General features: G+C 41.2%; 8 protein-coding genes across 8 annotated transcripts; 5 read left to right on the forward strand and 3 right to left on the reverse strand.

Moving 5' to 3' along the window:
* Positions 1 to 84: 84 nt before the first annotated feature.
* DI09_61p110 (subunit eta of T-complex protein 1) lies at positions 85 to 1,909 on the reverse strand (the record flags this gene model as incomplete). The annotated part of the gene is made up of 4 exons (XM_013381597.1): positions 85 to 1,518; positions 1,543 to 1,643; positions 1,708 to 1,861; positions 1,889 to 1,909. The coding sequence occupies 4 exons, from the start codon at positions 1,907 to 1,909 to the stop codon at positions 85 to 87; spliced, it is 1,710 nt and encodes a 569-aa protein (XP_013237051.1).
* A 121-nt stretch (positions 1,910 to 2,030) lies between these two features.
* Positions 2,031 to 3,184, forward strand: DI09_61p120 (uncharacterized protein; the record flags this gene model as incomplete). Its single annotated transcript, XM_013381598.1, has 4 exons — positions 2,031 to 2,123; positions 2,281 to 2,374; positions 2,426 to 2,869; positions 2,928 to 3,184. The coding sequence occupies 4 exons, from the start codon at positions 2,031 to 2,033 to the stop codon at positions 3,182 to 3,184; spliced, it is 888 nt and encodes a 295-aa protein (XP_013237052.1).
* Positions 3,185 to 4,493: 1,309 nt separating this feature from the next.
* Positions 4,494 to 5,137, forward strand: DI09_61p130 (D-tyrosyl-tRNA(Tyr) deacylase; the record flags this gene model as incomplete). The annotated part of the gene is made up of 4 exons (XM_013381599.1): positions 4,494 to 4,803; positions 4,838 to 4,948; positions 4,978 to 5,083; positions 5,107 to 5,137. The coding sequence occupies 4 exons, from the start codon at positions 4,494 to 4,496 to the stop codon at positions 5,135 to 5,137; spliced, it is 558 nt and encodes a 185-aa protein (XP_013237053.1).
* Positions 5,138 to 6,561: 1,424 nt separating this feature from the next.
* On the reverse strand, positions 6,562 to 8,269 carry DI09_61p140 (uncharacterized protein; the record flags this gene model as incomplete). The annotated part of the gene is made up of 4 exons (XM_013381600.1): positions 6,562 to 7,518; positions 7,555 to 7,746; positions 7,776 to 8,000; positions 8,033 to 8,269. The coding sequence occupies 4 exons, from the start codon at positions 8,267 to 8,269 to the stop codon at positions 6,562 to 6,564; spliced, it is 1,611 nt and encodes a 536-aa protein (XP_013237054.1).
* A 333-nt stretch (positions 8,270 to 8,602) lies between these two features.
* On the forward strand, positions 8,603 to 11,042 carry DI09_61p150 (uncharacterized protein; the record flags this gene model as incomplete). The annotated part of the gene is made up of 2 exons (XM_013381601.1): positions 8,603 to 9,040; positions 9,132 to 11,042. 2 exons carry the CDS (start codon positions 8,603 to 8,605, stop codon positions 11,040 to 11,042), a joined length of 2,349 nt encoding a protein of 782 aa, XP_013237055.1.
* Positions 11,043 to 11,133: 91 nt separating this feature from the next.
* DI09_61p160 (Sjogren syndrome antigen B) lies at positions 11,134 to 12,147 on the forward strand (the record flags this gene model as incomplete). The annotated part of the gene is made up of 1 exon (XM_013381602.1): positions 11,134 to 12,147. One exon carries the CDS (start codon positions 11,134 to 11,136, stop codon positions 12,145 to 12,147), a length of 1,014 nt encoding a protein of 337 aa, XP_013237056.1.
* Positions 12,148 to 12,206: 59 nt separating this feature from the next.
* DI09_61p170 (saccharopine dehydrogenase) lies at positions 12,207 to 13,668 on the forward strand (the record flags this gene model as incomplete). The annotated part of the gene is made up of 8 exons (XM_013381603.1): positions 12,207 to 12,375; positions 12,407 to 12,522; positions 12,549 to 12,629; positions 12,655 to 13,068; positions 13,096 to 13,243; positions 13,314 to 13,445; positions 13,472 to 13,536; positions 13,564 to 13,668. The coding sequence occupies 8 exons, from the start codon at positions 12,207 to 12,209 to the stop codon at positions 13,666 to 13,668; spliced, it is 1,230 nt and encodes a 409-aa protein (XP_013237057.1).
* A 150-nt stretch (positions 13,669 to 13,818) lies between these two features.
* Positions 13,819 to 14,501, reverse strand: DI09_61p180 (subunit of transcription initiation factor IID; the record flags this gene model as incomplete). The annotated part of the gene is made up of 2 exons (XM_013381604.1): positions 13,819 to 14,238; positions 14,313 to 14,501. 2 exons carry the CDS (start codon positions 14,499 to 14,501, stop codon positions 13,819 to 13,821), a joined length of 609 nt encoding a protein of 202 aa, XP_013237058.1.
* Positions 14,502 to 14,519: the final 18 nt, after the last annotated feature.

Here is a 14,519-nt window from a genome sequence, read left to right on the forward strand (position 1 = left end):
CAATTATATGGAAACAAACCAGCAAAAGCCGTTAATTATGCAATCAAATGCGGTAATGGTAATTACGAAATAAATTTACTGCGTCTACTTCATAGGCGGTGGTGGTACGGCTCTTATTGTTTCGTCGACAGAGAGAATAAGAGTAGCAGCCTCCGTGGCCGCAGAAATCATGTTTTCCTTGACGATAGTCGGCTCCCAAACAAATTCTTCCTTGAGATTGGCCACCAGGTCGCCGCCACTGGCAGCTAAGTTGACGCCATAGAAGCGTCCGCTGTAGGGTATCGGCGTGGTTTCTGCGGTGGGGCTTTCGGGCTGCGCGTGCCGCTTGCGGAGCAATGCTAAAACATCGACTGCATCGATGCCAGCATTATAGCAGAGCTGCCGGGGGATGACCTCAAGTGCACGAGCATAGGCTTGCACTACACGTTGCAGACGTGAAGGGATAGCACGAGCAGCCTCTCGAAGAATCCTTGAGAGTGCCATTTCCGTGGCACCACCGCCAACAGAAAGGCGACGGTGGCGCAGCGCGCGCTGAACCACCATTAAAGCATCATGCAATGAGCGCTCTACCTCTGCAATAAATTGATCAGAGCCACCGCGCAGTAGAAACGTTGAGATGGCACTTTCATTGGCAAACCCGGAAAAAAAGTTGAAACGCTCAGCACCAACCTGGCGCTCTTCAAATATAGCACAATGGCCAACGGCAGCCTCCAAAGGCTCCCCGGCGGCTACTGTCGAAACAACGGGAACAACCAAAGCTTTACTCAACCTCTGGAGGTCTTCCATTGGCACACGACCAGCGGAAAAAAGACCACGATCGGCAAAATATTGCGTGGCAACGTCTCCAATGGGAAGTCTTGAGAGGACAACGGTGGCGCCGACTTCCACAATCCGTTCAAGTTTTTGGTGTAGTATTGTCCACTCTCCTTCAACTATCGCAGCATAGTCAGCGACACCCGCGATGCGTAGCTCGGCATTGTCACGTTCAGCCTTGAGCTCCAACTCTACATTAAGAAGCAACACACGGGGATCATCGATGCGCTTTGGTTGCTGCTCGTGACCCGCATAGGAAAAGGTCTTCTTGAAAGCGATTCCATTTACCAGAACAGAGTCCTCCATCGAGCCTCCCGGAATTCGCTTTATACCAGCGTCGCGCGATGAAGTATGCCACGAGGGCTGTTGATTAGTAGAAGGTTGCTCTCGAGACTCATTGTTTATCTCTCTTCCAAGCTCATAATCGACCACTAGACGTGCAAAGTGCGTTTGGGCACTCCGGATAATTTTCGAGTTCATTGAGGTGGAAGCGATGCGTTCCAGCATCTTCCGGTCGTTGTTATGCAGAGGAAAGACCAGACTTGCAAGGCTATCTTCATCTACAAGGGCCTGTTGTGCCAGGGTAGCCGCCATACGAAAACCTCGGATGATGGCCCGTGGTGCCATTCCATCCTCGACAAGTGTTCGGGCCTCCGCCAAAAGCTCACCTGCAAGCAGTACAACCGAGGTCGTGCCATCACCGACCTAAAATTTCGAGTCGATGCTTACCTCTGCGTCTTGCGCACGCGCAATGTCAACTAACGAGCGAGCTGCCGGATGAACGACGTCCAGCAGTTTCATGATTGTCGCTCCGTCGTTGGAGATAACCGCTTTTCCTAAAAATGAACACAAATCTCTGATACCTAAAATAATTGGTGCTAATGGTACACAAACCTTTCGAATCGACGATCAATTTATCCGAACCAGAGGGTCCCAACGTTGTGCGCAAAATATCGACCACAGCCAGTGCAGCGGTGATGTTGGAAAGTAGCTGAGCCTTTCCTTGGCTCGTATCTGTACCGTCCTTCAGTAGTATCACTTGCGGATTCTATGGTAAAACATAGCTAGCCCCTACCATCATCATCTGCATTGGCATTTTATTATTTGGTGCGCCCAACATGTTGAAAATTTGCAAGCAATTTTATTCTTCTTTAAGTTAAATTGTGCATGTAAACTTTGGCTGCAAGTTTAATTTTAATTTATTGCAGAGCCTTACTATGCCTGCGGCCCAGACCCTGCTGGACGTCGCCATCATTGTCGGCATATGCCTTTCTTATACACCACAGGTGTGTATTACCATTTCTTTTCTAGTTTAAAAAAATAGTCCGCATGGGTAGTAGCTATGGACTGCATCCACTTTCCGTACTGCTTGGTCTGCTCTCTCTCACTTGTACACTTGCAAACAATCTTATTATGCGCCTTCCTTTTTTACTAGGGTGCCTTTCAATGGTATGAAGTTGAACCAAGTTTATTTCAGAACTCCATCTGGACATGCGTTGGGGCGCTCCTTCCCTTCTTTCAAGTAGTCATGCAGTTTATAATGGCGCTCATATTGTAAGTGGTAAGACTGATTCTCTACGTAGGGCTATCGTTTACTGTTGCTATTTTCCAGTAGAAAAAAAGACCGTTCCTACGCTTATCGATCTGAATACTTTTTACCCGATGGGGATTAATGCTCATTATATGGGCGCCAGTCCTCGCACTAAAGACGGCGCCACAGTTCCCAGCTTTTACGGATCATTTTCTGAACAGGGATGCTTTCGCGATTTTAATTCCTGCCGCCAACATACACATCGTAAAGTTTCTGCCGAATGGCGTCAAATACAACGCTATATTAAAATCTCTGGGGGCATCTTTTTTTTTCTGTCTCTATCCATTGGGGGGCTTCTTGCTCTCCTTGGCGAGAGGCATTTTGTTGTACGTCTATATGGGACGTCGCTAGGTGTAATTTCTATGATTCTGGCAATCTGGCAGTACATTCCTCAAATTATGGCCGTCTGGCACAACTCTGCCATCGGTTCGCTTAGTATCTCGGCGATGCTAATCCAAGTACCAGGTATTTATTGAAATTTTTATTTCTCCCACCCCTTTTTTGATTTCCATTTATTTGCCAGGATCAATTTTGCTTCTTGCTTGCCAGATGCTGGATAAGCACTCCCATTTTTCTTCATGGTTGGGGTACCTCTGCTCCTCTATTTTACAGCTTGTCCTGCTGTTAACATGCATCCAATCTAAAAGATACGAGCTTAGACCTTTGACAGCCTGTCACGATCCATTTGCTGAAGACGAGACTGGCGCTACCCAGAGGCCAGCCCTTGTAAAAAGCCTTCGCGATGAGCTTTTTCCCTTGCTCTCGCCCACGATTGCGTAATTTTGAACATTATTTAAACAGACCTGCTTTGGCAGCAGCCATATCCTCATGTAAAACTAAAATTCTTTCCCATCAACACTCCCTTCCAATGTAATAAAAGCAAAACAAGCTCAAATCCTGCGCTTATTATAAGCTTGAAAGCTAAAAAGTATCGTTATTTTGCAGATGCTTCGCTTTTGTCTTTCTTTAGACATCACTTATGGTCTTTCGTTTGAGGAGGCTACCCTTCAACCGAAAATCGGTAATCTTTTATTTACCAAAGCACTGTAGAAGGTGAATTTTTTTAACCCAATTCTAGCTTTTCTGAAATTGGAGAATTTCTGGGATCAGACCCCTCTATGATGGGGGGAGATTGACGATGGAAGCGAGAGTAATATATGCATTGGGAAAGGAGGATTCCTTGACTTGTTCCGCTAATTAAATATGAGATCCACATCGAGTAGTCGCTATCCGGCCTCAATGCCAAGGAGACAATCAGAAGAAAGGTGCCTGGAGTTTGGAGCGCCATTGCAGGGATACTGAGAGCGCCTACCTCTTTTATTTTCCACGTTTTATAGATTTGAGGTGCACATTGGCAAGTTGTTAGAATCAGCGAAATAAACCCAAGGATCCGGGCCCATCGCAAAAGCAGCGTTTCCGGAGATGCAGCGAATAGTTTTATGCAAATTGAGATTGTCGAAATGGAGGCAAGAAAGCACAAATTGATCATCAGTAAGAAGACAAGTTTACGCCACTCACGACCATTAATTCTGCATTCTCGCGGGAAATAAATAATGTAAAGCGCATACCTGCAAGTGAGGTTAAAAATATCCACTTACAGAAAAAAAAACATTGAAACTTGAGTAAGAATCTGGGCAAAGCCAAGCATTCGTAACATACATGTGACGATGTTCTGGGGAAAACAGAAACAAGCCTTTTTACCTCCTGGATACAGCAAATAAATAGGGACCATTGGATGATTATTGAAGTTACTAGCGTACTTGAGCTGCTACAAACTCCGAGCAGGAAGTAGTAGTGGGAATAGCCCGTAGATGAGCGTAGCTTTATTATTCTATAATGCTTTGTAGTGTGGAAGGAACAACTGCGTACCTTCGGCGCATATGAACAAATAACTGCCAAAATCATAAATACGGATAAGATGTTGACCCAAAGGGAAGCAATCTCTCCGTCCCCACATTGAGGATTATCTTCAAAGTTCAGATTGGAGGAGAACGTTCCCATGGCTATAGGGACAACAAAAAACTCAGATGTCAATTAAAATGAAAATTTACCGATTTTGTTGCATGTGATTTTTCTGAAGCTCCCATTGATGAGGGTCATTATCCAAAGGGTGTCTCGAGCCTCGATTTCATTCGCTCAAAATCCGGAGAAAATAGTATGCTCCATTGGAAAGGGTTACGTAATTCTTGTCGGCATACATACCAGAGATACAGAGTGTGACATTGCTGAGCTGGTACCCAAAATTCTGAATATAAAGTTATTTTCGGACGCAAGTGGAAACCATACTGGGCTTGAGGAAAAATCTAACCAAAAATCCCGTTGGAAAAGATCAATTATCGATGAAGAAGGCGAAATTGTTCTCGCTTCTCAGTTTACTCTTTACGCAATAGCAGGGAAAAGTAAGCTAAACACCTTTCTAATGCGTCGAAAAAGAAGGCCGAGCTCCGGATTTTCACAATGCCATGAATGCAGATGATGCAAAGATTCTGTTTGAAAAATTCGCGCATGAATGTAAAAAGGCGTATGGTGCAGACAAAATTTTCAGTATGTTTACGCTGCGTTCTAATTTTTAGCCGGGGTATTTCAGGAGCATACGCTTATAAGCCTTACGAATGACGGTCCCGTGACGATCACTATTGAGTCAACGTCTTACTTAAAAGAAGCAGGTGCATTACTGAAGTAAAAATAAACTGTTTATAAAGTTGTTTTTTGGCTTTTTATGTATTGATATGATTGTGAGCAAAGGGCATGATAAATTGCTAACTTCAAAAGATTACAAATTTTCACAAGACTGCAATAAATAAATGGAAAAGCCCCTTGAAATGTGTTTTTAATTTTTGAAGTGCATGACCCAAAAGCCTGCTTTGCATTACAAGAAGCTGAACGAAATTAACGATTGGATTTCAAAAGGCCTATCCACTGCAAAGAGCTCCACTTTGTGTCTATCTGGGCCATCTGGCACTGGAAAAAGATTTGTTCTCCAATATTTGTCTCATATTGTTGGGTTTACTTTGCAAAAAAATTTCATTTCCTCAATGGCTTTTAGAAGGACTTTATACACCAGAATCTAACGCAAATGCAATCGGGTCCTTTTTGCAGTCTATTTTTCTATTTTCCTCTTCCAATGCTATCAACTTTGGACCGCCAGATGAAATCGATGATAGCCATCCTATTGCAGCCAAGGCCGGGAAAATTTTCGTGATTGACGATTTTCCTTTTCACGTTGAAACCGCCATTCGCTGCTTGTTTTCGTTTTTAGGTGGTTCATTTTTTGTTAAAAGCCAAGCATTTACCATTATTCTCGTTTATACGGAAATAAATTTCAAGGAAGACCGCATGTTCTTTGAGTACTGCTCGAAAGCAAATTTCGCTGTCATTAAGATGTCGCCCATTCCTGCTAGTTATATTGAAAGGGTGCTCAACATCAAATTTAGCCGTTCCAATGTCAAGCGCAATGTCTGCACAAAGAGCAACTTGATTAAGGAAATTTCGCATTCTAGTAATGGGGATATAAGAATGGCTCTAAACGCCTTTGATTTTTGGTGTTTATTGCCTAGCTTTGAAGACCTGGAATATGTTGCCGATAGATTCTTCCGCTCACATAAGACACTTTATCACATTCTAGCATATCTATTCTTTGGCTTAAATGGCCCCACTGGCGGTATCACTTCTGACTCAAACAAATGGCAGTCTTTTGTCAAGTATTACCACCACTCTAGGCGATACGTATCTTCTGATAACATTCTAGCTTGGATTTGGGAAAATGCTCCCCTATTTTTAAGCACCGATTCGATTTCGTTTCTTCATGTCCTTTTAGAGGCAGCTTCTGATTGTTCATTTGTATTTGATTGCTTTCAAGTACCCTTTTATGCAATTAACAATTTAGGACAGCCGAGACATCGATGATGTCGCTCAAACGATACTACTGCTACCGGCTTCTTTTTTATTAGGACAAAGACCTGGGCCGCAAGCCTTTTTCTTCCCCAAAGAATTATCTAATTTTGTCACTCCTCGGATTTTCTTTCATTCAGATCGCACTAGGAATTTCCACACATCCTCAACTGATACAGAAACAGCCCACGGCGTGCCCAATGTTAGCGCAAATGATTACCATCTCCTTTCATAATTTAAATATTTATTTTTTGCGTCATAAATGGCTATTTAATTTTGCGCAAAGGATCTCGAGACAGCCTTTTCTTTTTTAGCTTGGAATGGTTTGTAGCAGAAAAAGCCGTTGTTTTGGAGAGGGAATATTTGAACTCAGAATCTAACTTTGGCAAAGATATTCCCCTGGCCGAAGTGGATAGAAGATAATCGGGAATATGCTTCAGATGTGATTTGTTTTTCTTGGATCGAAGATCTTTGTCCTGCCTGAGAGATTTCAGGTCAAGAGGATTGGCTTCAAAGTGGTTTTTTAGTTTTTCGGAAATGGAAATGTGATTTTTCAAATCATTCACCTTGGATTCGTTGAGACAATTTGCAGTTATCCCAGACAACACATCCATCGCTCTATAGCGGAGACCTTCCACCTGAGCGATATCAAATAAAAAAGGTTTCATTTCAACTTGATGCTTCTTTAAAAACTGTACAATTCCTTCAAAGTCTGAGGCCTCCGAATCGCTCTTCAGGGAAAGGGTTGTCCCGTGTGCAATATTTCTTCCGGTTCTTCCAGCACGGTGACAATATGCCTTGACCGTGGTGGGGATATCAAAATTAATCACCACGGAAAGGCCTTTGAAATCGATTCCTCGGCTTACCCCGAACTCGTCTTCTGCCAATTTTTGGGGCTTTTTCGGCTTCAAGTCGACCTGATCAACAGCAATGATACAGTCAAATTTGCCTCGGTTAGCCTCTTCGATGATGTTATACCGAGATGTGAAGGGCAGCTCCCCATTTAGTACGCAGGCTTTAATGTAAAATGCCTCCAAAAACAGTTTCAGCCTATATGCAGTATCAGAGGAATTGGTGAAAATTAGGATTCTTCCCGAGATCAGTTTGAATTTAAAAAGAACTAAAGTCAATAGAAATTTATCCTCAATCGTATCAAGATGCAAGAAAAAGTGGGAAATTGAGCCCTTTTGGGTTGACTCTTCAGAATGTGATTCCTCTTGCAGCTTAATAATGACCTAATGTTAATATTGTAGCCGTACCGGTTTAGATAGGAATTTTTTTTTCAAGCAATCGATTTCCTCATCAAGGGTGGCAGAAAGAAGAATTCGAGTGCAAGTTTGCGGTATGGCCGCAAGGATACTGTCAAGGTCATTTTGGTAGCCAATTCCTAGGATAAAATCAGCTTCATCAATAACGAAATATTTGAAACAAGCTACATTAAGATTGATCGCCTAAAAGAACAATGTAAATCAAGAAATACCTTGTTATTTATAAATTTACAAAGAAGAGACGGGGTAGACAAAACAATAGAAGGCTGTAAAGATAACAAAGATTTTTTGAATAATTCTGAAGAATCTGCACACAAATTAACGAGTTGAATTTCATTAGGGCAATAGCGCATAATGGAATTAAAAACCCCCAAAACTTGCTGGGCCAAATCCCTGGTGGGCACTAGAATAATTCCGCGGATTCCCTGATTAGAAATCTAAGATAAGAACAGTAAAAGGCAAAGCGTACCTCCTTTTGCGAACCCACGGCCGATGCCCATTGTAAGCATTCTTTCAAAATAGGAAGAACATAGAGAAGGGTCTTTCCAGATCCAGTTTTTGCGTGAACAAAGATATCTAAATTTTGTTTCAAAATAATCGGAAGACCATGGGCTTGGATGGGAGTTGGCTCTAGATAACCTGCCTTCAAAAGAGCCTTTTCAAGGCAAATGTCAAGCGACAACTCGGCAAAGCTTGGCAAACTCATTTGTTATGTAAAAACAAAATTCCAAAAATTTAACTAAAATTTAAGTAAAATTTAATTGTTTACGCCATGCAACGGGTACTCCTCCTCAATGGGAGGTTTCTTTTCCCGACGCGGCCCGAATATACTGCAGCAATAGCAATGAAAAGCATAAAGCGTGGGATTTTTTTTACCGGGAAAAAACACTATACACTTAATCTGCCTGTTAAAAGCTACATAGAATCAATAGAGGCGCCTACCTTTACTACCATGTTGACCCATTCACTTTCCCTAAAATATCGCCAATCAGAATACTTTTCTCGCATACAATCGATATATAAATTTTGTGACTCTATGATGACTCTGCTAAGGGGCGCGTTTGCACAAAAAGATTCGACATCTAACGATCTTTTTGTTGAAAAAAGTTTACAGAAACTTTGTGTGTTGAAATCTTTGTCTTTGAAAGCATCATATGGTGATGATCTTTGCACTACCGACGTCGAAAGCTTATTTGGTGATACGGAGGCCGAATTTGAAGCCTTTTTATCTGTTTTCAATACACATTTCCGGCAAGATACTTTACTTCGGGATTCCTTCACCTTTTCGGAATCAACGTATTTGGAAATTCTAAACATGATCTCCAAATATTCTCTTATAAATTCGCTAGCTCTAGTGTCTTTTATGCAAAATATTTTCCGATTTGCCTTCCCTTGCGACAGTCAGCAGGAAACACAACTTCTCCTGTTAGCTCACGATGAGTTTCAACACAGTCCACTATTATTTTCTGCGCCACAGGTGGAAATGGCAAAACTATTTGTCATACAAACAATAGCCAATTGCAAGTTCCATCTTCTTGAGCCATATCTAAAGTGCCTTGTTTTTTTAGGTACAAATTTTTGTTTCACTCTTAGATGCCAATAGGATTGCCATTTTGCGTCCAAATTCACCTTTTCTTTTGGCCATACGAATTCTTGAAAAATCACAAACTGATTTCACGGAAATTTTCAACACTTTATTTTTCAAAGTCGCTATGAACTCTTCTAGCAGCAATTTTTTTTCGAGAAAGAAAATTTTCCTCTATGAATTGCTCGGCCAAGCATTGCACACTAGGAGTTCATTCGATTCGGAAAATACCCTTATTAGTGATAGCTTAAAGCTGGTGCCTTGTTTTACAGCAAGCCTTTTTCAACTCATTTTTTATTATCTCTTTGAGCTAATGCCACAGCGCGAAAAAGACGGCCTTTCAAAAGATATAACACAATTTTTTAAAGAAATTAGAAAATCTGGAAAGGCATCTCTTCTTGCGTATGTAATATACTTCAAATTTGTCAAGTCTAAGGGCACCGTCGAGGAAATCCGGTTTTTGGAAGCTGAAATGAATTCCAAGCATTGGGTTGCAGAGATTGATAAGATCAGAGAGGCTTCTGATATCATTCCCCAAGGCAACCCTGAACTATTGGCCAATGTTCACTATTTTCTACAATATTTGATAGACGAGCCACTCCCCAATTCACTTCGCCTGTTCTCGAATTTCAATTGCCTTGGCTCGATATTCATTCCTCTGTCAACGGTCGATGCAAGAGACATCATTCTGATCTCTGCATATTCAAAATTGAAGCTATGGGCCGATATTTATCGAATCTATTCCAATGTCAAAACAGAAGGTCGACTGGATATTCCAGCATCTGGAATTGTTAGATCTCCAATATTCCATCTTTCGCTTTCCACGATAATCTTTAAAAATGTCCTTAATAATATTTCGTGGAATGAGGTCATACCATACCTTGAATTCCCATCGCCCTTGCTTTCGCGTGAGGGCTTTAGAATAATTTATACGCATCTTTATTCAAAGCTATTCAACCTCCTTATTTCTTATGATAAGTTTTTGCTTATTCAATCGATCGTCATTATTCCACGGTCTCTGTTTATCAAAGACGATTATATTCTTCCATGTATCCTTTCAACATTTGCATGCTCCTCGGGAAGGGGCCCACTGGGCCCTCCAAATCGAATTCTATTCTACAAATTATTGTCGAACCGCCTCGATATAGATATCATCTGTGAATCGTCGCCAACCCCACCCTCTAATCTGGCTGGAATTATAGCATCAGTCGACCCTCAGCTTTCCAATCTCCTACATTTCATAGAGCTCCATAAGATTCCATTAAGCCCCTCCAATTTTTTGAGCTTAATACTATCGCTTTTTAGGAGGCGGAGATATGATCTTGTCTGCCAGACATTCAATTTTAGAAATTCGCATTATAAGCAAGAATCTTATCTACATTATATATATCTGGCATCGGCCCTCAAAAATAGAGAATATGGAATAGTGAGAACAGTGATCAACGAAAAAAGTAAAAGCTTCCTGATTCCGGAGCAGAACCTATTGCAGGAATCTATTTCAAATCATGAGATTGGCTTAATATTGCCCTCTTCAATGTCGTCCGTGGCTGCTTTGGACAAATGGAGAGAACAGGGTCTCGTTTCAGATGCCGACTATAGTAGTTCTTTGGCTATTTGTCTCAATTATAATTTGGAAAATTTGTTTTATCTTCGAAGGTTCATATCGCTTCAGCAGCAAGATCGAGAACACGCCCCAAAAACTGCTAAAAATGACTTGAAAGCACGATTTCCAGATAGTGTTGTGCGGCTCTCTGCTATTCCAAATTATCTTCTAGAATATGAAAACAGATATTTTTCGATTAAGAAAAAACAAAATGTTATAGAGTCCGATGACGACGATGTAGAGGGTGAAGGCTTTTCCAATACCTATCTGTTGGACTCTGAAAATTTGTAATTTACACCTGGCATGGCGATTTCTCAAATTCCAATTTATTTAATTTTTAAGTAACTTTACAATTTAATGTTTATAATTTTTTTTGCCTTTTATGTCCATTTCATCTTGTTCCTCAACTTCGTTTGGTGAAGTGTTGTCACATAAGATACTAAACCAAATCGAGTTTTATTTTGGGGATTTGAACCTCTCTAAAGATAAATTTTTGCTCACCAAAATAAGCGAAACCGCCGAAGGATGGGTTCCCATTTCTGTTATCGCAGATTTTGGTCGCATCAAGGCACAATTGAATAATATCAATGAAGAACAAGAGAAATATGCAGCAATTAAATCAGCTTTATCCTCTTCATTGGTTGTTGAAATTAATGATCAAGGAAATTCTCTTCGAAGAAAAATTCCGCTCTCTACAACTAGAGATGATCTAAAGGCTACCTTGTATGTGAAAGGATTTCCAAAGAATACATCTCTTGATGAGTTGCAATTGTTTTTTGGCAAACTGTCTGAAGTTCCATTTGCAATCAGAATGCGCCGCTTTCAAGATGCGGACAAGCTGTTTAAAGGATCCGTATATGTTGAGTTTCTCACAGAAGCTGAAGTGGACCGCTTTTTGGCTTTGAATGCATGCCCGCCCTTTATTGATGAGCATGGAGAAAATCATCCGCTCTTCCTTCAGAAAAAAATTGATCATGTTATGAAAAAAAATCACGGAGAAAAAGGCGTTGGATCGTCTCCCCTGAAGGAAATTTCTAAAGATTCCATCATCAAGGTTTCCCCTATTCCCGAAAACGCGGATTGGAAGCTCATCAAGGATGAGCTTTCAACAAAATTGCCTATTTCTCGGGTGGTGGTTGACTCTGAGAATAAGATTGCTTTTGCTCTTCTTCGTGGCCCTATTGATGAGCAAAGTGAAGTTCCCCTTACATGGGCCTCTCAAGCCCTTCAAAAATGCCCCGATATTGCTTTTGGGGCACTTGATTCTACATTAAGCCTTCCCAGCGAAAGTGAATATGAAAGTGCAATTTCTTCTTTCGCAACGACGATAGGGAAGCCCAAACCCTTCGTCGCTTCGAGAAAAACAAGATTCTCCAAACGGCAAAAGGTGAACTAAATTTGACCTATCCTCTCTTTTTAATAAAATCAATAAACTTTCAATTTTTACAATTTGGGATGCTCCGCAAAAAGGTTGATGTCATCATCTTTGGTGCTACCGGATTTACAGGAAAATTCGTGCTTGAGGAGTTCCATCGCTACGCTTCCTTGCCGTTGAAAGATGCATCTACTGGTAAAGCTGTACCTACCTTTGCCGCTGCTGGGAGAAGTGAACAAAAGCTCAAAGGTTTTCTTGCTTTTGCATATGTTTGCTGTAGAACTAACTCTTGGTATTGATGCAAATATCCCGATCATCGTTGCCAATATTGAAGACAAGGAATCTCTTGAAAAAATGGCGGCTATGTGTCGTGTTCTAATTAATTGTGTGGGGCCTGTAAGCTTATTTTCGATGATGTCTAGTTTCGATTTTATGGCAAGTCTGTAATAGAGGCCTGCATCTCTATGAAATGCAACTATGTCGATATTAGCGGTGAACCTCAAGTATTTTTTACCTTTTATTTTCTAGTTTATGGAAGAGTGTTTGATCTTGTATAATGACCTCGCCATTAAGAGCAATGTATCGATTATCTCTGCGTGTGGATTTGATTCCATTCCAGCCGATATTGGGGTCTTTTTCACGTTGAAGAACATTCTGAAAGAAAAAAGTAGGAAACCCCTTTCAGTGGAATCTTTTATTGAGGTGGAGAATTCTATGGGAATGCCGGTGAAGGGGCATTTCACCAGCTTCGAATCGGCTGTACATGGTTTCTCAAGCCACGAAAATCTAAATGACTTGCGTCAGAGAGTTCCTTCTTTTGATAAAAAGATCCCCGACTCCACCACAATAGGCGGCGAAACATTCCAGAGAAAACGATGGCCTTTTTACGAAGATCGAATTGGAAAGTGGTGTGTCCCATTTCCTGGCTCAGATCCATCAATTGTTCTTATAATTATGTGATCATTCTAGGTTCGTCGCTCGATTTCTGCTCTTGTTGCCCAGAATTACACATGCAACTTTCCATATGCTGCCTACTTTGCCGTAAATTCATTTTACTCGCTAGTTGGGCTTGTGCTTTTTTCTAGCATCTTTTATTTGTTGACTAGATTTCAATGGGGTAAATCTTTGCTGTTGAAGGTTACATTTACTTGTGCTTTCTCCATAGTATCCGTCTTTTTTTACGGGAGGAGTCTTTTCTCATGAAGGTCCAACTCGCGGTGAAATCGATACTACCCGTTTCAGCATCAAATTTTATGGCTCCTCCGTTTTGGAGGATGGAAGTGAGCCAAAAACATTTCGTGCAGTTCTTACGGGGCCTGGTTGTGGAGCCTTTGCTAATTACTAGAACCAGGATATAGAGCTACGCCAGCCTGCATCACGCTTGCAGCAATGACGATCCTTGAAGAAGAGGTAACTGTCTGTAATTAATGCGCCTAGCACAATATCCCAAAGGGCGTTATTACCCCAGTAACTGCATTTAAAGATACCAGCTTTATTGAGAGGTTCCAGAGCAGTAGTTTAACGTTGCGGATGGACGAATAGAATATTTCAAAATAAAATCACATGAAGACTAAGCGTAAACCAAGTCGATTTATTAAAGGATAAACCTTGACAAAAACCATTTGCGAAAAAGGATCGATCACCCTTGGCAGAAAAATTCTTGACAAAGTCCTTTCAATTCCTTTTTTCGGATCAAAAAACTCTTAAATGGGAAAGGTTAGAAAACGCCTCCTTCATCAACTCTGGAGTTAGAGGGCACTTTTCCGAAGGCGCATAAAAAAGACTGTTCGCCCTCAAAGAGTCCAGTTGTACATCTGAATAGCGGGAAAATGTTTCAGCAATAGATAAGGTCGAATTCTGTGTTGGGTGGGGCTGGCTTTCTTTCCGTCGTCTATTTCTAAGGGCAAGAGCCTCAATGGTAAGCTTTCGCAAGAATTCCCAAAGCAAAAAGCCGACAATATCTAGAAGATCATCAGAGGGCTTATAGCGCTCGTGGAATCCAAGCCAATCTTTGAATTTTTTTGCCTTTTTGTATGTAAAAGAGGCCTGTCGACACTCGGCAAATTCGATGTATTCCTCTTTGGACATTTTTCTTGTTAGAATATCGGCTTCCTAGCAATGTAAGAAAGATCTTCACAATCGAACAGTATTGAAAGATAAATTGTGATATGTAGATATATATATACCTCCAAACGATCGCGAAATTCTTGATGGAATTCCGCCATGTCTTCCTCATCTTCTGATTGATCCGAGTCGCAAATGCTAGTAAGACAACGGGGAAACTCCCACTGAAAATGAATGTTCTTTTTGCGAATTGGAACATCGCGATCCTCGGAAACTCCTACAGTAATTCTGGTAGGAGATACCTGAGGCATATATATATCTACATATCA

The sequence above is a fragment of the Mitosporidium daphniae genome (assembly GCF_000760515.2).
Source record: "Mitosporidium daphniae strain UGP3 chromosome Unknown contig-61, whole genome shotgun sequence".
NCBI lineage: Eukaryota > Fungi > Microsporidia > Mitosporidium > Mitosporidium daphniae.